The 22,961-nt window shown below is 39.7% G+C and overlaps 1 protein-coding gene across 1 annotated transcript in view; it reads right to left on the minus strand.

Annotated features, from left to right (window-relative positions):
* Nucleotides 1-22,961, minus strand: part of BSN (bassoon presynaptic cytomatrix protein) — a gene marked incomplete at its 5' end in the record, with an annotated part of 242,008 nt that overhangs the window by 182,420 nt on the left and 36,627 nt on the right. Inside the window, one exon of the mRNA XM_083352936.1 lies at nucleotides 18,321-18,702. Within this exon, the coding sequence (XP_083209062.1) occupies nucleotides 18,321-18,702 (382 nt within the window). The remainder of the gene's footprint in view (nucleotides 1-18,320; nucleotides 18,703-22,961) is intronic.

Here is a 22,961-nt window from a genome sequence, read left to right on the forward strand (position 1 = left end):
TACATGCTCCCTTGAACACAGAAAAATGAGAAAGGCAAAGATTTTTTTAAAAAAAAATAATCCTGCCCCTTTTATTACTTAAGGGCAACATATGTTAAAATAAAATAGAATACTTAAGATACTCCAAAATAAACAATACATGAAAACATCTGAAAACAAGAGCAGTTCTAAAACAAGCATACAATATTAACACTGGTCTGCAATTAAAGTTAATCAGGTGAGAACATTTTAAAGCTAGAGAGCTGCTGTGAGCGAACACAGAGAAGGTTACCTGATCATTGTTTTAAAGACCAAACCAGTAACATGTGCAAATAGATGTTCCAATTGGAGATTCCCTATGTGTATGAGGCTATGACTATACTTCCAGCTTAAATTCCTTTCCTATGAATTACCCACCCAGAACTGACATTGTCAATGAGTAATATGCTGTAATCCCTGGATAGTTGTCCCAATAGGTGCCAGATGTTGCTCATACTTTAATTGCCTCTAATGTGTCACTTTGCTGCCTGATCACTGAGATTAGAGAGATTTTCTTAGACAGCTTTATAGTCAATTTGAATTTTCACTAAACAGAATAATTACATACTGTATAATCTGCAATCTTGAGAGCTAGTTTAGTGTAGTGGTTAAAGTGTTGGCTTAGAAACCAGAAACTGGGAATTCTAGTTTCGTCTTAGAAATGAAAAACTATCTGGGGTCATTTACTCTGTCTTAGAGCAACTCCCCTCACCTCACAGGGGTGTTGTTGTGGGTAAAATAAGAAGAGGAAGGACTATTGATAAGTTTGCAACCTTGAGTTATATATGGAAAAAGGCAGAATAAATCTTTAAAAAACCTTTTATAATTTTAATCTGTTTCGTGGTCATCTTGGATTCCAGGTTATTTACAAAAAAATTCAGTAGTGCTAGCTACTCCACAGGTGTCAAACTCTCCACGTCAAGTGACGTGTTGCGATGTACCGTGACTGTTTTTGCATTGCCGGATCTGGGGGGGAGCATGATGCAACTGGCCCGCTGGCTGGCGGTTTGACACTCCTGATCTACCCCATTGCTACAAGGATTCTATTCTTCGCTTTTTAATAACTTACTAATAAAACTGGATTTCACAGTCTTGCTCTCAGTCTTTGAAATTAAAATAATATTTGACCAACTAGAATATCCCTTTTAATGACAGGTTTGCCCTTGTGGCTGTACAATCATTTATGAACAGTGCTGCCCTTGGGACTGTACAATGACTGAAATGGTTTTACACAGTGGTGGGATTCAAATATGTGAACAACTGGTTCTCTGTGTGGATGCCGCTTCTGGAAGTCCATTCTGGGCCTGGGCAACAAAAAATTAGCTACCGGTTCTGCCGAAGCGGTGCGAACCGGCTGAATGTCACCACTGGTTTTACACTTTATCGTATTTGTTTGTAGTTATATGTGCATGGACTCATTTTATCCTTTTTGCTGCCTTTGCCTGGATGTTTAAATGATTTGTATGTTTCTTACCTTTTATCTGATAAGTAGCTTTGTATTAGTAGTAAGGTAGCTAGATTCTGTGTGCCTGCAATAAACCCTCACAAAAGATTATTACGGATTTTCCTGTTATCCACAAGTAAGTTATATACTCTGTCTGCCCTTCATGCATTTATTCACTGGGAATTATGTTGATGCTCTGAGACCAAAATACAGTTATTTATAAATTGGTTAGATATGGTGAAAATTGCAGCCCAACATAGTCTAGCAAAAGCTTCCTATAAAAGAATAATATTTCCTTAGTCCATGGTTTTAGGATTATTTGAATTAGCAATTGTGTCAATAGCTTTTTAAAAATCCGAAAAAGTGTCCATTCTGTATAACATGATGCTGCTTTCTCAGCAGGTTTAAAAACTCCATTTTAAATAGAGCTATATATAAATTGATCAGCAATTTACATTAAAGATTTGGCCTCTAGTTTCTTGAATTCTTCTAGAAAAATGGGATTAAAACATAACTTGGGGGGGCAGAATATTCAGTAATTATACTCTAACAAAACATTCAGTGAAGCATTTTTGTGGGAATTGAAATCATTTAATCTATTGGAAAATAAGCAAGCAATAGAAATTAGAAACTTTGTAATTTTAGAAATGAAATGAAACTCTACCCCTAAAGAGAAAGAAGGAAGGAAAAGAAGAAGAGATAAATCTGTATTTTGTGAAATCTGCAATATGGCAAACAATGTTATGACGTTTGAGACCAATACAGCAATGTTTGGTTATACAGATGTAATATTTGCAACAGATTTTAAATAAGAAATGAAAGATGCAAAAAAAATACTTTGAAAGACCAGCAAGATAAAGGGGATAAACAAATATTCCTTGATACAGAAATACTGGAATATAAAGAAATTTTGGACTATAAGACAGAGATGACAGTCAAAATGGAAATACAATTCAGAAACCAAGAGGGATATTAATTACTTCCCTGGTGATTATTACACCCTTGGAAATTTCTGTTCAATTTGATGTTCAGATCTGATGTTGCTTTGCCCCTCCCTCCCCCACTCCCCGAAGGAATGAAAAGTTTTGAATAAATAGTTGGAGTTACAAATGGTAAACTGTTTACAAAAATCAAAGAAATTCAAAACCCTTTCACGGAGAAAGAAAACCTCAGGGACGTTATGAGGATTCAGGAATAGTGCTGATTTCATTACAGACACGAACATACTTAAACCATTTTATTTCTGAACAAATAAAAGTCGGTCTAAACTTTTAATTTAAAAAGTATTAAAAATATAGTTATTTTCTGCAGCAATGTAGGACAGAATCAAACTTCAGCATTTATTTGGAAATCAAGTAATGTACATGGCTCTAGCATTTTTTAGCAATCTCTTAGCAGACATTTGGTGAGGAGTAGAGTTTCAGTAAATGGAGCCACTGGATTCCATACAATCATCATTAAAGGAGCTGCCTGTGGCTGCGTGTCACCTGAATCCACCTATGGATTTCAGTTCTCAGGTCCTTGTAGCTGACATTAGAGCTTTGTTGATGCAAATATTAAATTCTCTATTTAATTAGAAACAACTGAGATAATTTTAAAGGCTAATATCACAAGTGCATGCTTCAATGACCAACTAAAATCACAAGCTTGAGACCTTGGAGCATTTATATGTTCTTGTTCAATGCTCTCTATGCTGTCTTTGGCAAAACAGCAATTGCAGAGTTGAAAACATGCTGTTTTTAATACATCCAAAGTTGTTCCACTTGCGACCTGCTGCTTTAATTACTTTTCACCCCCATGTTCACTCTCCCACAATAAAAGCCACACACCTACTTCTTTTTTGGAAGAAAGCGGATACGTTTTAATCTGAACAAATTATATTATTTATCATGCTTCTTAAAATGTCTCAGAACTTCAGCTTAGTTTGTTCATTTCCTGTATCACAGGCAAAATGTGTGGATGACACAATCTAAAAAGGACTGTCAGTAAGCTAATTGCTTCATTCTTTTGGAATAATATATCCAACACTTTTTCATTAACACTTATCTCATCTTTCTGCTTTGCTGTAACAGTATTTTTGTCATTTCCCCCAAATCCACATACCACTAAAGGGGGGGGGGTAAAGGAGTGGGAAAATGATTCGATCTGTTTGCACAAAAGGAACATTGGAGGCTATTAACAATTTTGGAAACAATGCTCATTATATAATGATGATAGCTTGCAAACTTCAATTTTAAAGTTCTGAGTAGTATAATGCATAATTATAATGGATCACAGAAATACTACAATAATCCGATAAGGTATGATTTGCTTGCAGCTCTTCTTTAGAAATGCCAAAATTTAAGTGTCAGCCCAAAAAATAAATAAATCCCAAATGAGAAAGGATTGTAAAAGGGGTATATTTAGTTCAGATAAAGGCTAGGTAATATGGCAGAGTGGCAAAAAATGAATCTGCTATAAAAATAAAGATTTATTTTCTCAAGTTGAAGATAGCTGGAAATCAGAACTGTCAGCTAGATAATATTGGCCTATGGAATTCAAAGAATGGGAACAAGAGATGAAGAGAAAGGGTGAGGAAGAGTTTCAAAGATGTTAACTGTTGAATGAAAAGTCTTCATCATGGTTTAGTCCAAGCCGGGAATAAACAACATGGTGACTGCTTTAGAAAGAAGGTTGCAGTTTATTGAAGAGGAGAGCCAGACAGGAAGATGGCTCTGGAAGAAAAAAGAAAATGAGCACATGTAGGGAGAGGGTTTTTATACCTTCTGGAGCCTTTTGTTTGGAGTTGTTTCCTGTTTGAGGCTTTGTATTTCCTGTGTCACATATTCTGACCTGAGTCTGGGTGTGCCTTTCTGGTATTCTGATGGTGGTGGGTTAATCTTATTATGTCCAAAGGGTCTTATCCTGCTTCCCTGGGGCTGTGGATGACTCTTAGATTTTTGGTGTTGATTCTAGGGATCTTTCTTTCTAATCCCAGCTTCCTGACTCTAGTCTTTCTGACAAGATTATCATCTGCAATTCTACAGAGCTGGTTTCTGCTTGGGGGAGGGAGACTTGGGGCTATTAAGAAAACTGGGCATGCTTTTCTGTTTCTTTACGTTCCTTTGAGAAAATATATACTGCTCAAAAAAATAAAGGGAACACTTAAACAACACAATGTACTGTATTTAACAGTAGGATGTCTTATCTTGTGTTCCCTTTATTTTTTTGAGCAGTATATTTTTCTGCCCTTTTAATTTAATTTAATTTAATTTAATAATTTAATTTGTATACCGCCCTTCTCCCGAAGGACTCAGGGCGGTGAACAGGGCAGTACATAATAAAAAACAGAATACAAAAATTAAAAAGCGATTAAACCATTATGCCCGTAATAATTAATACATATTAAAATTAAAACTATTTATAAAAACCCAACCCCATCCCGTCAGACCAGGCCAGCTTGTTCAAAAAAGAAGGTTTTGAGATCGCGCCGGAAGGAGCGAAGGTCGGGGGCCATCCAGAGCTCGACCGGTAAGCGGTTCCAAAGGTCTGGCGCGCCCACAGAGAACGCTCTCCCCCTGGGGGCCACCAATCGGCATTCTTTGATCGGCGGCACCCTGAGGAGGCCCTCTCTGTGGGAGCGCACTGGACGGAGGGAAGTTGACGCCGGCCGCAGGTGTTGCCGTAGGTAATCCGGACCCATGCCATGAAGGGCTTTGTAAGTCATCACTAACACCTTGAACCTCACCCGGAGAGCAACCGGTAGCCAATGCAGCTCGTGGAGCAAAGGTGTAACATGGGAGTATTGGGAAACCCCCAAGACAACTCGCGCGGCTGCATTCTGCACCAGTTGAAGTCTCCGGGTGGACCTCAAGGGCAGCCCTATGTAGAGAGCATTACAGTAGTCTAGACGAGAAGTCACGAGCGCATGAGTGACTTTTAATATTTCCTTCTCTGGGGGGCTGATTTCCCACATAACAAACATTGATATAAGCTGACTAAAATGCAGAACACTTCAATATGTCATTCTACACTATAAAGAGAAGCAAAAATTGGTGCTTCATCACAACAAAAATTGGTGCTTCATCACTATCTTGTGACTTTCTTTCCTGAGAAAGAAAGAAAACAAAAAGAAAACAAAAAGAAAAGCTAGTGAAAGTTAGCATGGGAATGGTCTAGTTCAGGGGTCTTCAAATGTGGCCCTCTTATGACTTGTGGACTTCAATTCTGTGAGTTGAAGTCCACAAGTCATAAAAGGGCCAAGTTTGAAGACCCCTGGTCTTGTTCTTTCCACTTATGTACCTTACAAATTTACCTTTAATTACCTTTAAGAGCAATTTCTCCCAATTTCCCTCCATTTGCCTGTTCCATATGTCATATTATTCCCAGAAATCGGTCAGATATATTTTTGAATGCATTGGAGTACAAAGAAAAATGTTCAGAACTGAAACCAACTATAGTCTACAATGTGTGTGTGTGTGTGTGTGTGTGTGTGTGTGTGTGTGTGGGCACGCATGTATCTATATTAATGTTTAATTTCTAGCCTTTGCGATTTTACAACATTTAAAGAAATGTGGGTTCTAGACTATTTTAACAATAAATAAATTCCAATTATTGGAAAGAATTATGCAGCTATAAGTCATACACTACATTACATTTTGTTTCTCCTAGTGGGTTGATACAGAATCAGAATCAGAATCGAGCTGGAAGGGACTTTGGAGGTCTAGTCTAGCCCCCTGCTCAAGCAGGAGACCCTATACCATTTCAGACAGGTGGCTGTCCAGTCTCTTCTTAAAAACTTCCAGTGATAAAGCTCCCACGATTTCTGGGGGTAAGCTGTTCCACTGGTTAATTGTCCTCACTGTTAGGAAGTTTCTCCTTAATTCCAGGTTGCTTCTCTCCTCAATTAGTTTCCATCCATTGCTTCCTGTCTTGCCTTCTGGTGCTTTGGGAAATAAATTGAGTCCCTCCTCCTTGTGGCAGCCTCTCAAATACTGGAATACTGCTATCATGTCCCACCTAGTCCTTCTTTTGTCTAGACTGGCTATTCCCAAATCCTGCAACTATTCTTCATATGTTTTAGTCTCCAGGCCTTTAATCATCTTAGTTTCTCTTTTTTGCACTTTTTCCAAAGTCTCAACATTTTTTTTTTTGTACTATAGTGACCAATATTGGATGCAGTATTCCAGATGTGGCTTTACTAAGGCTTATCTTAATTTTTATTTCTAGTCTGTCTTTTACAGTTAAGTTTTTGGTAGGTTGGGCTATAGTTTCTTTTTGCATGAAGACTGATGCAATGACCGATGAGTTAAGCAGCTCTGCTTTCTCTCTACTGCCTGATACTTCCTTGCCATCTTCTCTCTTTAGTGGACAGACTGTTTCCTTGACTTTTTTTGTTTGTTATTTATATGCTGAAAGAAACTTTTTTTTATTATCCTTGATTTTTATTACCTTTGCTTTCCAGACTTCATCTCTGCAGATTCGGGCTATCTGCTGGTATTCTGCCTTAGTTATGTGTCCCTCGTTCCATTTTTTGTACTTATACTTTTTGTCTTTCAGTTTATCAGAGAGATCTTTCTGCAACCATACTGGTTTCTTCTTGGATTTCTTATTTTTCTTTTAGTAGTATTGTGTTGGACTGGGCTTTTATGATTATATTTTTCAGTGTTTCCTACACTTCTTGAGTTGTTTTCCCCTTTAGGATTTTTATCCATAAAATTTTGCTTAAGCTCTCTCTGAGTTTGTTAAAATCAGCTCTTGTAAAGTTTAAGACACTGGTTGTATTATGTTCTATTGCTTGTGTTTGCATTATATCAAATTCCAGTATAACCTGGTCACTCTTGCCCCCGGTTCTGGCAATTTCAACTCTCTCTATCACTTCTTCTCTATTAGTAAGAATTAGGCCCAGTGTAGCTTTTCCTCTACCACATCAGATATTATGTAGATTTACTGTTCTTGTTTAATCTGATCTACTATAATATATATATTTATTTTCTCTCTCACACACATATGTGCGCGCGCACATACACACACACACACACACACACACAGACACACACATCTTCACATCCCCAAAGGGAAAGAGCAAAAAAGAAATAAGAAATTAGGTATTATTTCTTATTTTTAGGAATAAAGGTATGAGATAATAAAATTTAACTTACATTTAGTTTAGCCCTCCATTTCTTTCTGCCTTGCAAACTATCCTTGTTTCTACCAAGTTCATGGATTGGTTTTTTTGTTGAAAATTCTCACCCAACTAAAGCTTTCCTGGTCTTCTCTGCCCTCTCAACCATCCTTCCACCCCCATACATTTCCTTTCAGTTTAATCCTTATTGTCTCTGACTAAATTACGTCAACATATTTTTACATTTGGCTGACTTATTTTTGTATACCCTCCACATACATTCAGAAAACATTAAGTGGACAAAGGAATTGCCAAGATTGTAAAGTTAGTGCTACCACATTTCCAATGCTTTCAACTTATTTCTGTTTTCCTAGCACACCCAACTCTCACTTTGTATAACAAAGGAGGCAGCATTACATTCTTAAACATAGCCATTTTAGTACTTTTGACAAACATTCATTCCTCACACCAGATTATGTACCCTCCACTACCTTTATCAACCCTACCACATCATAATTTTCACCCATTCATTTCCTATCTTTATTAAATATTCTATCAAGGAACATTCTATCAAGGAACACCAGCTGCCTGCAATTAGTGCAGGTTCGCATCCCACCAGGCTCAAGGTTGACTCAGCCTTCCATCCTTCCGAGGTAGGTAAAATGAGGACCCAGATTGTTGGGGGCAATTAAGCTGACTTTGTAATAATGCCGCTTGGGGTGTGTGTGTGAAAGCCCTAATAAGCAGGCATATACATAGAATGAAGGCTTCAGAGAAGGGCGGGATATAAATGGAATTAAAATAAAAATAAAATAAAAAATAAAATAAATTCATCTACTTGTCCTTTTGAATTTAAACACAAATAACTGTCTCTGATACATTAACTCAATTCTGTAGACCAGGGGTGTCAAACTCAATTTCATTGAGGGCCACATCAGCATTGTGGTTGCCCTCAGGGGGCTGGGTGGGTATGGCCAGGGTGGGCGTGGCCTACTGGGTGGGTGTGGCTGGAGTGCATATGGCCTACTGGGTGGGCATGGCCAGCTCTACATCATTGGCATCAAGGGTGCCTATGGGGGCCTGGGCAGGAGTGGGCCAGATCTGGGGGTCTCTGGCAGAAGGAGGGTCTCTGGGCCAGGGCCAAGGCAGCGGGGGCCGTTCCCTCACTGTTTCCAGAATGGCTTGTGTTTGACATGTCTGCTGTAGATGCAATTGCATTGTAAATCATTCATATCCTCAGCTAACAACGTGGTATTATCTGTGTTAAAAAAAAAGTCCATTCATATCCCTATTCCATAAGGTGGGTTTCCATGGTAGGGAAGGTCTGCCTTCTCATGTCTGCCAAGAATAGTTCCCTGAGAGATGAGACCCCCAGCATGCCTCTCTTGCGATGAGGGTTGACTGGCTTTATAGTTCAAAACCAGCACTTTGAATTGGACCTGGAAGCAGAGTGGCAACAGATGCAGCTCATGGAGAAGAAGCATAAAATGTGCTGTTCTAGAAGCAAATGCAGTTGCTCGCATTGCTGCATTTTGTACCAGTTGAAGCTTCCAGACACTCTTCAAGGGCAGCCCCATGCAGACCATATTACAGTAATCCAATCAGATTACACCATCTACCCTTACAATCCATATCGTTTTTCAGTATCCAACATACGGTTTCTATTTCATCATTATTCTTTTTGGACACTTAACATTTACAATATTCATTTCTATTCCACTCTTCTGTTTCTATATACATTTCCCAAACTTTCCTTCCGGCATTCCTTCATTTCAGTTTTATTATTTTCATTTTTAATCCCATACCCTTTGCTAGGGACTCCTTGTTTAGCCCTCTTTACAAACTTTCTGTCTTCAAATAGTTTCCCATATAGGACTTGTACTTTCACTATTTTAATCTTTCTATTTTCATTATAGTTTCACTTCTTTAGTTTTCTTCCATGTAGCTTTCATTATATTTGATTTTATTATATACAATGTTCAAATAAACGAAGTAATGTTCTCTTTCAAATTTGGTATTATATACTGAACCAAGTGTCTTTTCTCTTTGTTCTGTCCTGTGAGTATAGCTCAGATTGAGCACTCATTCACTAAGCAGAATAAGGGCAATTATTCCCTTTAAGCAGAGAGAATCTTAAATTAGAAAGAATAAAGGTGACATAGTTAAAAAATGATGCCACAATACTTTCAAAAGTATATTCAACGTAAGTTCAGAATGAGTGGTAATCTAATTCATTATTATCCAAACACAGAGCAATTGAAGAATACAAATGCAATACAAATTAATTTGGATGGAATAAAGATCTTGAAGCCTGTTCTGAATTTTAGTTATCTAAATTTATTTATTTAGATTTTTACCGTGAATTTACTTATTTTTTGTAAATAACTCAAGGCAGTGAACATGCACAATATTTTTTTTCCTCCTCCCATTTTTCCCCAACAACAATCCTATAAATTCGGTTGGGCTGAAAGAGAGTGATTGGCCCAAAGTCACCAGCCAGTTTTCATATCTAATGCAGGAGTAGAACTCACAATCTCCTGATTTCTAGCCTAGTGCCTTAGCTACTAGACCAAACTGTCTCTATGTACATTATATTATGAATAAATATTACCAACAATCCTATAAATTCGGTTGGGCTGAAAGAGAGTGATTGGCCCAAAGTCACCAGCCAGTTTTCATATCTAATGCAGGAGTAGAACTCACAATCTCCTGATTTCTAGCCTAGTGCCTTAGCTACTAGACCAAACTGTCTCTATGTACATTATATTATGAATAAATATTACCAACAATCCTATAAATTCGGTTGGGCTGAAAGAGAGTGATTGGCCCAAAGTCACCAGCCAGTTTTCATATCTAATGCAGGAGTAGAACTCACAATCTCCTGATTTCTAGCCTAGTGCCTTAGCTACTAGACCAAACTGTCTCTATGTACATTATATTATGAATAAATATTACCAACAATCCTATAAATTTGGTTGGGCTGAAAGAGAGTGATTGGCCCAAAGTCACCAGCCAGTTTTCATATCTAATGCAGGAGTAGAACTCACAATCTCCTGATTTCTAGCCTAGTGCCTTAGCTACTAGACCAAACTGTCTCTATGTACATTATATTATGAATAAATATTACCAGCAATGTAGGTAGTCAAGAATACTCAGTCTTGCGTGATGTTCTCAAACATAATGATTCTCATGCATCTAGGGATTATTTGGCAAAAATACCACTTAAAACTGGCATTGGTGGAACTCTTTAAATAAACTTATATTACTTTCTTAAATGCACAAATGTTTGCCAACTTATATTTTGGACATAAGCCATTTAAAAGTTAATGAATCAAGTCTGGAAAGATTTTTTTAATCAATCAGATGAGGAAATAGAATCCAATTCCCAATTCAGAATATGTCATAAAAGACTGTCTTCCAAAATGTAGGCTCCTTATTCTCCTAGATAACAGTTTTCTTATTCAGGGAAACTATTTCTGGCACTTTTCATATTTGTTTCTCATGGCCCCTCATCTGTGTGGCCATTTTACAAAAAGTGGTTCCTGAGAGAGGAATGAAACAATCTCTTTAATTTTATTTTTTATATAGGTGGACTGGACGCAGGTGTATGCTTTACAATGGCGATGACCTTAGGGAGAAAGCAGGATCAGCCCTGAGTCATCCATTCTTATTACAATCTTCTCTTCAAAGTGATTATTTTTTTACAGATCAAATTTTACAAATAAGATATTATATTAAAAGTAAACAGGGTACTTGATCACTATTCTTTATAATGACACAATAATGAGTCATTGTATTAGTATTTAGTTTGTATTCTTTATATCTTTATATCTTCCTGAAGATTGAAGATAGGAAGCAGATATTAAGCAACTTTTATGGTTTCTGTAAGGGACGCGGTGGCTCAGTGGGTTAGGATGCTGAGCTTGTCGATCAGATGGTCGGCAGTTTGGCGGGTCGAATCCCGAGTGCTGCGTAACAGAGTGAGCGCCTGTTACTCGTCCCAGCTTCTGCCAACCTAGCAGTTCGAAAGCATGTAAAAATGCAAGTAGAAAAATAGGGACCACTACGGTGGGAAGGTAACAGTGTTCCGTGCGTCTTTGGCGTCTAGTCATGCCAGCCACATGACCACGGAGACGTCCTCGGACAAGCGCTGGCTCTTCGGCTTTGAAACGGAGATGAGCACCGGCCCCTAGAGTTGGAAACGACTAGCACGCATGTGCAGGGGAACCTTTACCTTTACCTTTATGGTTTTCTGTAATTCACAGTCAAAATATATTGATGACAATTTGAACTTAGAACTTTTTATTCTCAACCTTTTAATGGTCTTCAATAATATTCAAGAAATTCTATTTTCATTCTCTAAATGGAATTTCATTGGAAAATATATTTCCTCAAACATTAAGGCAAATGTGCATTTCGCCCGGCCGCCCTGTTTAGGGTGACTCACTCCCTCCTGAATCAGGAGGTGAGGGAGGATCCCTTGCAGGGTCGTGCCGAGGAGTTTAACCAGTATCTGTCGGACAAAATCGCTCGGATTCGGATTGGTCTGGACTCTGACTGGGCAGAGTCTGTCGAGCAGGACACGGGTGGTCTTGTCGATATCACCTGGGAGGAGTTTGATTCTGTGACTCCGGAGGAAGTGGACAGGATCATGGGGAGGCTGAGCACCACCACATGTTTATTGGACCCGTGCCCTTCCTGGCTGGTCTATGCAGCCCGGGAGAGGACACGCAGCTGGTTCCAGGCAGTTATATCGGCTTCTTTGAGTGAGGGTAGCTTCCCCGCCGTCTTGAAAGAGGCGGTGGTGAGGCCTCTCCTCAAGAAGCCTGCCTTAGACCCAGCTGTATTGAACAACTTTCGTCCTGTCTCCAACCTTCGCTTTCTTGCGAAGGTTGTTGAGAGTGTGGTGGCACATCAGCTCCCTCTGGTCCTGGATGAAGCGGATTATCTAGACCCGTACCAATCGGGTTTCAGGCCCGGGTACAGCACGGAGACGGCATTGGTCGCGCTGGTGAATGATCTCTGGAGGGCCCGGGACAGGGGGCATTCCTCGGTTCTGGTCCTATTAGACCTCTCAGTGGCTTTCGATACCATCGACCATGGTATCTTGCTGCGGCGTCTTGGGGGATTGGGAGTGGGAGGCACGGTTTTACAGTGGTTCTCCTCCTATCTCCAGGGACGCTCGCAGTCGGTGTTGGCAGGAGGGCAGAGGTCGACCGCAAGGTCTCTCATTTGTGGAGTTCCTCAGGGGTCGGTCTTCTCGCCTCTCCTGTTCAACATCTATATGAAACCGCTGGGTGAGATCATTCGTGGATTTGGAGTTGGGTATCATCAGTATGCTGATGATACCCAGCTTTTCTTTTCGACCCCAAACCACCCCAGTGATGCCCTCACCGTGATGTCCCGTTGCCTGGAGGCGGTTCGGGTCTGGATGGGGAGGAACAGACTTCAACTCAACCCCAACAAGACCGAGTGGCTTTGCATACCTTCATCCCGGGTTTATTCGGACATTCCATCTCTTTCTATGGGGGGGCGAATTATTACCCCCCGTAGATAGGGCTCGCAACTTGGGAGTCCTCCTAGATTCACGGCTCACCCTGGAAGACCACATAGGAGCTGTGACTCGGGGGGCTTTCGCCCAGGTTCGCCTGGTGCGCCAGTTGCGGCCCTATCTAAGCCGGGATGATCTATGCACAGTCACTCACGTGCTCGTGACCTCTCGACTAGACTACTGCAACGCTCTCTACATGGGGCTGCCCTTGAGGACCACCCGGAAGCTCCAACTGGCACAGAATGCAGCCACGAGAGTTGTGTTGGGAGTTTTCCGATACTCCCATGTCACACCTCTGCTCCGTGAGCTGCATTGGTTGCCAGTTGTCTTCCGGGTGAGATTCAAGGTACTAGTCATGGTGTTTAAAGCCCTACATGGCAGGGGTCCGGAGTACCTTAGGGAACACCTGCTGCCGGCGTCAACTTCCCTCCGCCCTGTGCGTTCCCACAGAGAGGGCCTCCTCAGGGTTCCACCGGTCAGAGAATGTAGATTGGTGGCCCCCAGGGGGAGGTCTTTCTCTGTGGGCGCCCCGGAGCTATGGAACCAGTTACCGGTTGAGCTCTGGACGGTGCCCGATCTTCGCTCCTTTCGCCGCGATCTGAAAACATACCTGTTCGAACAAGCCGGCCTGGCCTGAGGGGGGATTGGTGGGGTTTTTACTATCATTTTATTGGGGTTTTATTAATGTATTTATTGTTTTTTTTTATGGGCATGTATTTAATTACTTTTTAATTTTTGTAGCTTTGTGTTTTATTCTTGCCCTGTACACCGCCCTGAGTCCTTCGGGAGAAGGGCGGTATAGAAATATTAATAAATTAAAATAAATTAATTAAATTTAACACAGCATTTAATTCAAGCAGAGCTACTATAGATATTACAGCATTGACATAACTGGAAGTTGAATTGTAATTGTGGTTAGGGTATTGCAACTTTATTTGCATATACTGTAAATAATTTTGATCTGAGCAAGAGCATAAAGCAAATGTTACATAAAATAATTCATCCAGTTTTAATTACAAATTAAAGACTGCTAGATGAAAGATGATGTATTTCAATATGTTTCATTGCTTCAGGGTGGCTTGATTGACCTACTATTATATTCAATTCTGTATAGCTAAGGCAGCCCTTCTCAGTCTGGTATTTTTCAGATATGCTGAATACAATTCCCTTGGCCAAAATATTTTGTTACTAGATTGCTGATACATAGATACTGAGAAAAAGTCCCAGTGAAGAACCCAACACGGTGACACAATGTACTGCTCCAATTGGTATCATTCAAATGACATCCATGTTCGTCCCGCTGCACCCATTCTCATCCTTCTTGGGAGATCCAGTGCCGCTTAATCGTTGGACAGTGGGTGGGGTTCTGTGATGTCAGATCTATATAGAATCTGAGGTTTGCATGATAGCAGCTCAGACATTGGTTGTTATTGCTTAATAATCAGCTCAGGGCAATCAGGGCTGAGACTGCAACAAGCAAAGAAAGATTTTAATCCTTAACCAAATGCCATATGTTTGCTCTTTGACATGAGAAAAAGATATTGGCATTAAATTGGAGCAGTAATATTTCCTGGGGCTATGGCCAAGGAAGGCCTGTTCCTTTATTCTACAGTTCCACTCCCAATTGCTTCCCCTATCACAGCAGTTGCTATTAACAACAGATGCATTAAAGGTGATCAAGCATTTCATATCTTGCCTAATTTGATTATGATTATAGAACCTACACTTATTTTTCCATTTAGAACGGGTATTTGCTATGGGAGTTCAACCCCTTTGCAAACTGACATCCAACAGAGAGTAATTTTTTAAATTGAAGATATTAATAGGCTAATAGATATTAATGTGCCTCTGAATAGTGTTTTAAAGTGCCATATATTGTAGATTGAACATTAGGAAACTGTAGTGTTCTTGGAGCAAAAGGGCTCCCTGTATCTGCATATCATTTGGTCTTGTCCCAAAGGTGCTTTTCCGGTAGGAAACTGGACTTTCTTGTTTTTCTTTGAAAACATTTCAGTTCGCATCCAAGAAGCTTCTTCAGGTCTGACTGGATGGTGGGAAATGGAAGGATTTATATAATAATAATAATAATAATAATAATAATAATAATAATAATAATAATAATAATAATAATAATAATGAGGAGGAGGAGGAGGAGGAGGAGGAAGAAGTAAGTAAGTTGGAAGGGACCTTGGATGTCATCTAGTCTAACCCCCTGCTCAGGCAGGAAACCCTATACCATTTCAGGAAAATGGCTGTCCAGTCTCTTCTTAAAAACTTCCAGTGTTGGAGCATTCACCACTTCTGGAGGCAGGTTGTTCCACGGGTTAATTGTTCTAACTGTCAGGAAGTTTCTCCTTAGTTCTAGGTTGCTTCTCTCCTTGACTAGTTTCCATCTGTTGCTTCTTGTCCTGCTTTTAGGTGCCTTGGAGAATAGCTTGACTCCCTCTTCTTTGTGGCAGCCCCTGAGATATTGGAACACTGCTATCATGTCACCCCTCACCCTTCTCTTCATTAAACTACACATACCCAATTCCAGCAACCGTTCCCTATATGTTTTAGCCTCCAGTCCCCCAATCATCTTTGTTGCTCTTCTCTGTACTCTTTCTAGAGTCTCAACATCTTTTTTACATCGTGGTGACCAAAACTGGATGCAGTAGTCCAGGTGTGGCCTTACCAAGGCATTGTAAAGTGGTATTAACACTTCACGTGATCTTGATTCTATCCCTCTGTTAATGCAGCCTAGCACTGTGTTGGCTTTTTTGGCAGCTGCAGCACACTGCTGGCTCATATTGAAGTGATTGTCCACTAGGACTCCGAGATTCCTCTCACAGTTACTACTATTGAGCAAGGTACCACCTATAGTATACCTGTGCATTTGATTTTTCCTGCCTAAATGTAGAACCTTACTTTTTTCACCATTGAATTTCATTTTCTTAGATAGCACCCAGTGTTCGAGTCTGTCCAGATCCTCCTGTATTTTAAGCCTGTCTTCTGGAGTATTGGCTATTCCTGCCAGCTTGGTGTCATCTGCAAATTTAATGAGTTCCCCATCTATCCCCTCATCCAAATCGTTGATGAAGATGCTGAAGAGCACTGGGCCCAGAACAGAGCCCTGGGGCACCCCACTACGCACTTCCTTCCATGTAGATGCAGTTCCATTGAGGACCACATGCTGAGTACGGCCTGTCAGCCAGCTATGAATCCATCTGGTGCTGATGCTATCTAACCCACATTTTTCTATCTTATCAAGTAGAAGGTTGTGATCTACTTTATCAAATGCCTTACTGAAGTCCAAGTAAATTATATCTACAGCATTCCTCTGGTCCACTAATTTTGTCAGTTGGTCAAAGAATGCAATAAGATTTGTCTGGCATGATCTGTTTTTGACAAACCCATGTTGACTTTTAGTGATGACTTTGTTTGCATCAAGGTGTTCGCTGATTTGTTGTTTGATTATCTTTTCCAGAATCTTCCCAGGTATTGAGGTCAGGCTGATAGGTCTGTAGTTTCCTGGATTCCCTTTTTTGAAGATGGGAACTACATCAGCTCTCTTCCAGTCCTCTGGTAGTTCCCCAGTGCTCCAGGATCTTTGAAAAATATAGTTCATGCAAATGACCAGCTATCTGCAAGGTATATAAGTCTTTCCATTCCCCACCATCCAGTCAGACCTGAAGCTTCCCGGATGAGAAGTGAAATGTCTTCGAAGAAAAACAAGAAAGCCCAGTTGCCTCCTGAAAAAGCATCTTTGGGACAACCATGACTGAGAATCTCCATAGAGGTCATTCGGTGTTAATAAATAATGATTTATTTTCTGGTAAAAGATCAACTGGATTAGCCCACTGAAAATATCTTTCTAAGGTCATTATGAAATTTGAGATCTTTTACATCACTCAGATCAACAGTCACACAACTACACAATGAGCCATGTCTATTTTTATTCAGCTGTAAATTATACCTTATTGTACTCAGATCTTGATTTCATTCTGATTTCAGCAACAACAAACTATCCTGGGGAGGTTACATAATTTCAGAAACGATACTGCAGATTTTAAGGTTTTATTTCTCATCTTCCATTCAATTAAAAAAATAATGCTAAACAAATATGATAAAGATAGCACGATCATAGACCATTCATTTATGGACCGTTCAAAGTTACAGCACTGAAAAAAAAAGGAATTATGATTCTTTTTCAGACTTACAACTGTTGCAGCATGGTTACGTGATCAAAATTTGGTAACCTGCATGTATTTATGAGAGCTGCAGGATCCTGGGGTCATGAGATCCCCTTTTGTGACCTTCTGGCAAGCAAAGTCAATGTGGATGCCAGAATCACTTAACAACTACATTACTAACTTAGTAACTGCAGTGATTCACTTAACAACTGTGGCAAGTAAAGTTGCAAATTGGGGCAAAACTCACTTAATGACTTTCTTGGAAACTTTAGGCTCAATTGTAGTCGTAAGTCAAGAAATACCATATAGAATATCTTTATTTTTTATTCTGTTTATTTCTGTTCATTTATATGTATCCTTTCATTTCGTGTTTTGATGCATATCATCTAACCAAAAGGACAAAAGGAAAAGATACTTAAAAGAACTGAAGAATGAAAATCAGCTAGAGCTGTTAACAAAATACACTATAGAAAACAGCTATCATGGTTGCGCTGATGGCATTAATAAATGAGGAAAATGGTTGCTGTCATTTCTTGAGAACATCCACTAAGAATAAAACATAATAAGTCTGAACAAAGGATAAAAGATAAAAAAGAATAAACACTTATTTTGAGAATTCGCACAGATTCTATGATATATACCGTATAACAGATGGGAACATTGTATTGGAAAGACACTGAGATTCACCATAAACATTCCTTAGGAATTTCCTATTCTCCTTGATCTACTCAGCCAGCAGATAAAACACTTCTTTTTCTCTGTCCTCTTATTCTCATCTTTTGATAGATGGATATTGATAGATATATTGTGTGCATTTGTGATGTGTGAGTGGATGTGTGTATATGTGGATTTAGTACATTTTCTAATAAAGTAGATAGAAAGCATTCTATCCTGTTTCATGGAGCCTTAACAAATACATGCTCTGACACTGCATACAAGATCCTTAATAAACTAGACAAGCAATTCAGGAGAGCTAAAACACCAAATAAGCTTGTTGACAGTATTAATGTTATCCATATAAGGAACCATTACCTCGGTCAGATGAGGGTTGGGGTTGAATCCACATTGGTTGCAGACCTTGTTCTGACACTGTGTACAGGTATTGAAGTTTGGCTGGTTAGGAGAGGAGGTGAGATCTGTTGTCTTGCATATAGGGCAGAGCGTGCTACTTGGAAGGGGGGCAATTTGCGGGACTGAATAAGGTGAGGTAGGCGTGCTGCCTCGCTCTGGGGAAACAGATGGTGAACGTCCACCCACTTGGAGAGTCCTCCTGGGCCCATCCGTGTGTTGGGGAGCCTGCCCCTGGCTCCGTTTCTCTCTTGGGGTTTCACTGCCTGGAGCGACTTTTGTCAGGGATGGGGAAGATGCCCTCTGTCCAAAGGAGGAATCTGATTGTTCTGGTCTTCTCGGTGTGCTGAAACACATTAAAAGGCATATTGAATAAAATGGTGATAACAACACAAACTCCCACAGAAAAGACTGGAAAAAGCAATCTTAAGTAGTTTGAAGAGTTGCAGTTAATTACTGCCAACAGATGTTCAAACACAAGGATTGCATTGTCTTATTTATTTTTAATACTCCCAATAATAGGAGCTATTCTAAGAAGCAGTTAGAGCTCACCACACCTAGAGCATATTTAATGTCAGACTGGCTCAAACCTGTTCCTTTTTCTGCAGCCTACAGCCTCAAAAAAGGGAGATTATATGTAAACTGAGAACCAACAGAAATCAGGCATCCTCTATCAACCTAAGCAAGTTCCCATTACTGGAAAAGGTTATCTGATCATTGGCAGGACCATTTCATGTCACAGCACAACCAGTCTCAGTCTAATACTGCTGATTCCAGGCTACAAAATAACTGAAGCAAGGGGAGACATTCAAACTACGACATTATATTTTATTACACATCAGTCATGCAAGAACAGAAAGGCATCCAAAAAGAGAAGCCAATTTCTGGTTGGTGATTCAATTATAAGGGATGTAAATTTAGGAAAGGACACAGAAGTTTCGAAAGAGGTCAGGTGTCTTCCAGGCTTCTTGCCAGTAGGGACAAGAAGCGTATTTTTAAAATAGTCACGAATGCCAGCAAGGACTGTGATGTGGATGCTACTGTACACCTTGGCACTAACGATCTTTCCCCAAAAGATGTACTTTCTGTGCAAAATGATTTCCAGAGATTGGGGCAGGAACTTAGCAGGATAGGCTGTAGGCCTACTTTTTCAGAGGTTTTACCAGTGTATAAGGAGCAAAATGGAAAAAGCCAGAGTATAGCAGAATTCAATATGTGGCTAAAGGAGTGGTGTAAAGGGGAAGGCTTTGGTTACGTTAGTCACGATGTCTGTAGCTGGTCCAATGAAAAAAATGTACAAAAGAGATGGTTTGCATCCATCAAAGAAAGGGACTGAGTTACTTGGCAATAAATTCACAGATTTTCTGGAGAAATATTTCAATTGAACAATGGGGACAGTGAGTTAATTGATACAGAACATTCCTGTCCCCGGCAATCTAAAAATTATAGGGTTATCAGTGCATGTAACATAGATGTGTGTGTGGACAAGAATATCAACCTTGCTGTCAAGCAAAATCTAGTTTTTAATAGCGAGTTCCACACAAAATGCACTAATCAAACAGGTGGTAAGAAAATAAGGGAACTCAGGCACCACACAGGTTAGGCAGAAAGTAAACACAGGGTCAGTCATAAAGGACTCAAATGTCTATACACCAACACACAGAGTGTGCGCAACAAGCAGGATCAATTAGAAATTCAGGTAAATGAGGGCAGATATGATATTGTTGCCATTACAGAAACTTGGTGGGATGAAACCCACAAATGGAACACACAGCTAGAGGGATTTAAATTATTTAAAAGAAAGAGACCAAATAAAAGAGGAGGTGGAGTTGCTCTCTATATAACAAATAACCACTTCTCTACAGAAATAGAGCATAACAATGATGAAAACTGTCTTGAATGCATTTGAGTTAATATAAAAGAGGGGTAATGACATTGCCATAGGTGTATACTATAGGTCACCCAACCAAACAGAGGAAATAGATGAACTTTTTGCTAGTCAGCTAACTAAGGTATGTAGGAAGCACATCACAATAATAATGGGGGACTTTAATTACCCTGATATCAACTGGGAGACAAACTCTGCACCAAGTGGAAGATCAAACAGATTCCTGACAAACCTAGCAGACAACTTTGTCTCCCAAAAAGTAGAGAAGGGAACTAGGGGATTAGCCATACTGCATCTAATCCTCACTAACAGAGATGAAATGATAGAAGATCTTGAAGCCACAGGAACCTTGGGGGGAAGTGATCATGCAATATTGGACTTCAACAATATGGAAGCACAAGCAATAGAACACAGTCAAACTAGAGTCTTAGACTTTAAGAGTGCTAATTTCAATAAACTTAGAGAGAGCTTGGGAAGGATTCCATGGATGAGAATCCTCAAGGACAACTCAAGAACAACTCAAGAACCATGGGAAATTTTGAAAAGTGAGATAATAAAAACCCAGTCTAGCACAATACCAACAAAGAAGAAAAATAACTCTCAAAAGAAACCAGCATGGCTGCATAAAGAACTCTCTGATAAATTGAAAGATAAAAAGGACAAGTATAAAAAGTGAAACAGGGGCACATAACTAAAGCAGAATATTAGCAAATAGTCCGAGCCTGCAAAAATGAAGTGAGAAAAGCTAAGACTCCAAATGAACTAAGGCTTGCGACCAAAGTAAAAAATAACAAAAAAGCTTCTTTCAACATATAAAAAACAAGAAAAAAGTTAAGTAAATGATTGGTCCATTAGTGAGGGAAAGTGGCAAGAAGTTGACAAGAAACAGGGAGAAAGCAGAACTGTTTAACAAGTTTTTTGCGTCTGTCTTTACACAAAGGGAAAAAACAGTCCAACCTATCAAAACAGTACCATAAAAAACAGATAGAAACAAAAGTTAAGATAGGCAAGAAAATGGTAAGTGAGCACCTGTCCAGCCTAGATGAGTTCAAATCACCAAAACCAGATGGATTACACCCCAAGGTTCCCAAGGAACTGGCAGACGTGATCTCAGAACCACTGAACTATATTTTTCAAAGATCTTGGAGCACTGGGGAACTACCAGAGGACTGTAAAAGAGCTGATGTAGTTCCCATCTTCAAAAAAGGGGAATAAATGGATCTAGGAAACTACAGACCTATCAGCCTGACCTCAATACCTGGGAAGATTCTGGAAAAGATAATCAAACAACAAATCAGCAAACACCTTGATGCAAACAAAGTCATTACTAAAAGCCAACATGGGTTTGTCAAAAACAGATTATGCCAGAGAAACCTTATTGTGTTCTTTGACCAAGTGACAAAATTAGTGGACCAGAGGAATGCTGTAGATATAATTTACTTGGACTTCAGTAATGCATTTGATAAAGTAGATCACAACCTACTACTTGATAAGATAGAAAAATGTGGGTTAGACAGCATCACCACCAGATGGATTTGTAGCTGGCTGACAGGCCGTACTCAGCGTGTGGTCCTCAATGGAACTGCATCTACATGGAAGGAAGTGTGTAGTGGGGTGCCCCAGGGCTCTGTTCTGGGCCCAGTGCTCTTCAACATCTTTATCAACAGTTTGGGCGAGGGGGTAGATGGGGAACTCATCAAATTTGCAGATGACACCAAGCTGGCAGGAATAGCCAATACTCCAGAAGACAGGCTTAAGATACAGGAGGATGTGGACAGACTCAAACAATGGGCGCTATCTAACAAAATGAAATTCAATGGTGAAAAAAGTAAGGTTCTACTTTTACGCAAGAAAAACCAAATGTACAGGTGGTACCTTGCTCGATAGTAGCAACTATGAGAGGGATCTTGGAGTCCTAGTGGACAATCACTTAGATATGAGCCAGCAGTGTGCTGCAGCTGCCAAAAAAGCCAACACAGTGTTAGGCTGCATTAACAAATGGATAGAATCAAGATCATGTGAAATATTAATATCACTTTACAATGCCTTGGTAAGGCCATACTTGGAATACTGCATCCAGTTTTGGTCACCATGATGTAAAAAAGATGTTGAGACTCTAGAAAGAGTACAGAGAAGAGCAACAAAGATGATTAGGGAACTGGAGGCTAAAACATATAAGGAACGGTTGTTGAAATTGAGTATGTTTAGTTTAATGAATAGAAGGATGAGGGGGACATTATAGCAATGTTCCAATATCTCAGGCGGTGACCCAAAGAAGAGGGAGTCAAGCTATTCTCCAAAGCGCCTGAAGGCAGGACAAGAAGTAACAGATGGAAATTAATCAAGGTGAGAAGCAACCTAGAAATAAGGAGAAACTTCCTGACAGAACAATTAACCAGTGGAACAACCTGCATCCAAAAGCAGTGAATGCTCCAACACTGGAAGTTTTTAAGAAGAAACTGGACATCCATTTATCTGAAATAGTATAGGGTATCCTGCCTGAGCAGAGGGTTGGACTAGATGATCTCCAAAATCCCTTCCAACTTTATTATTATTAATATTAAAAGTCAGCTTTCCAGGTTTTTTTTAAAAAGGTCACTTCCATAGCTGCTTGTTCATTTTTTTAAAAAATTAAAAATAAATTAACAAGACTGCAGGCACATCTCTTGTTCTTTATTATTTATTTATATGATTTACAGTATTTCTTGCCCAGTTCC

The sequence above is a fragment of the Vipera ursinii genome, assembly GCF_947247035.1.
Source record: "Vipera ursinii genome assembly, chromosome: 2".
Classification (NCBI taxonomy): Eukaryota; Metazoa; Chordata; class Lepidosauria; order Squamata; family Viperidae; genus Vipera; species Vipera ursinii.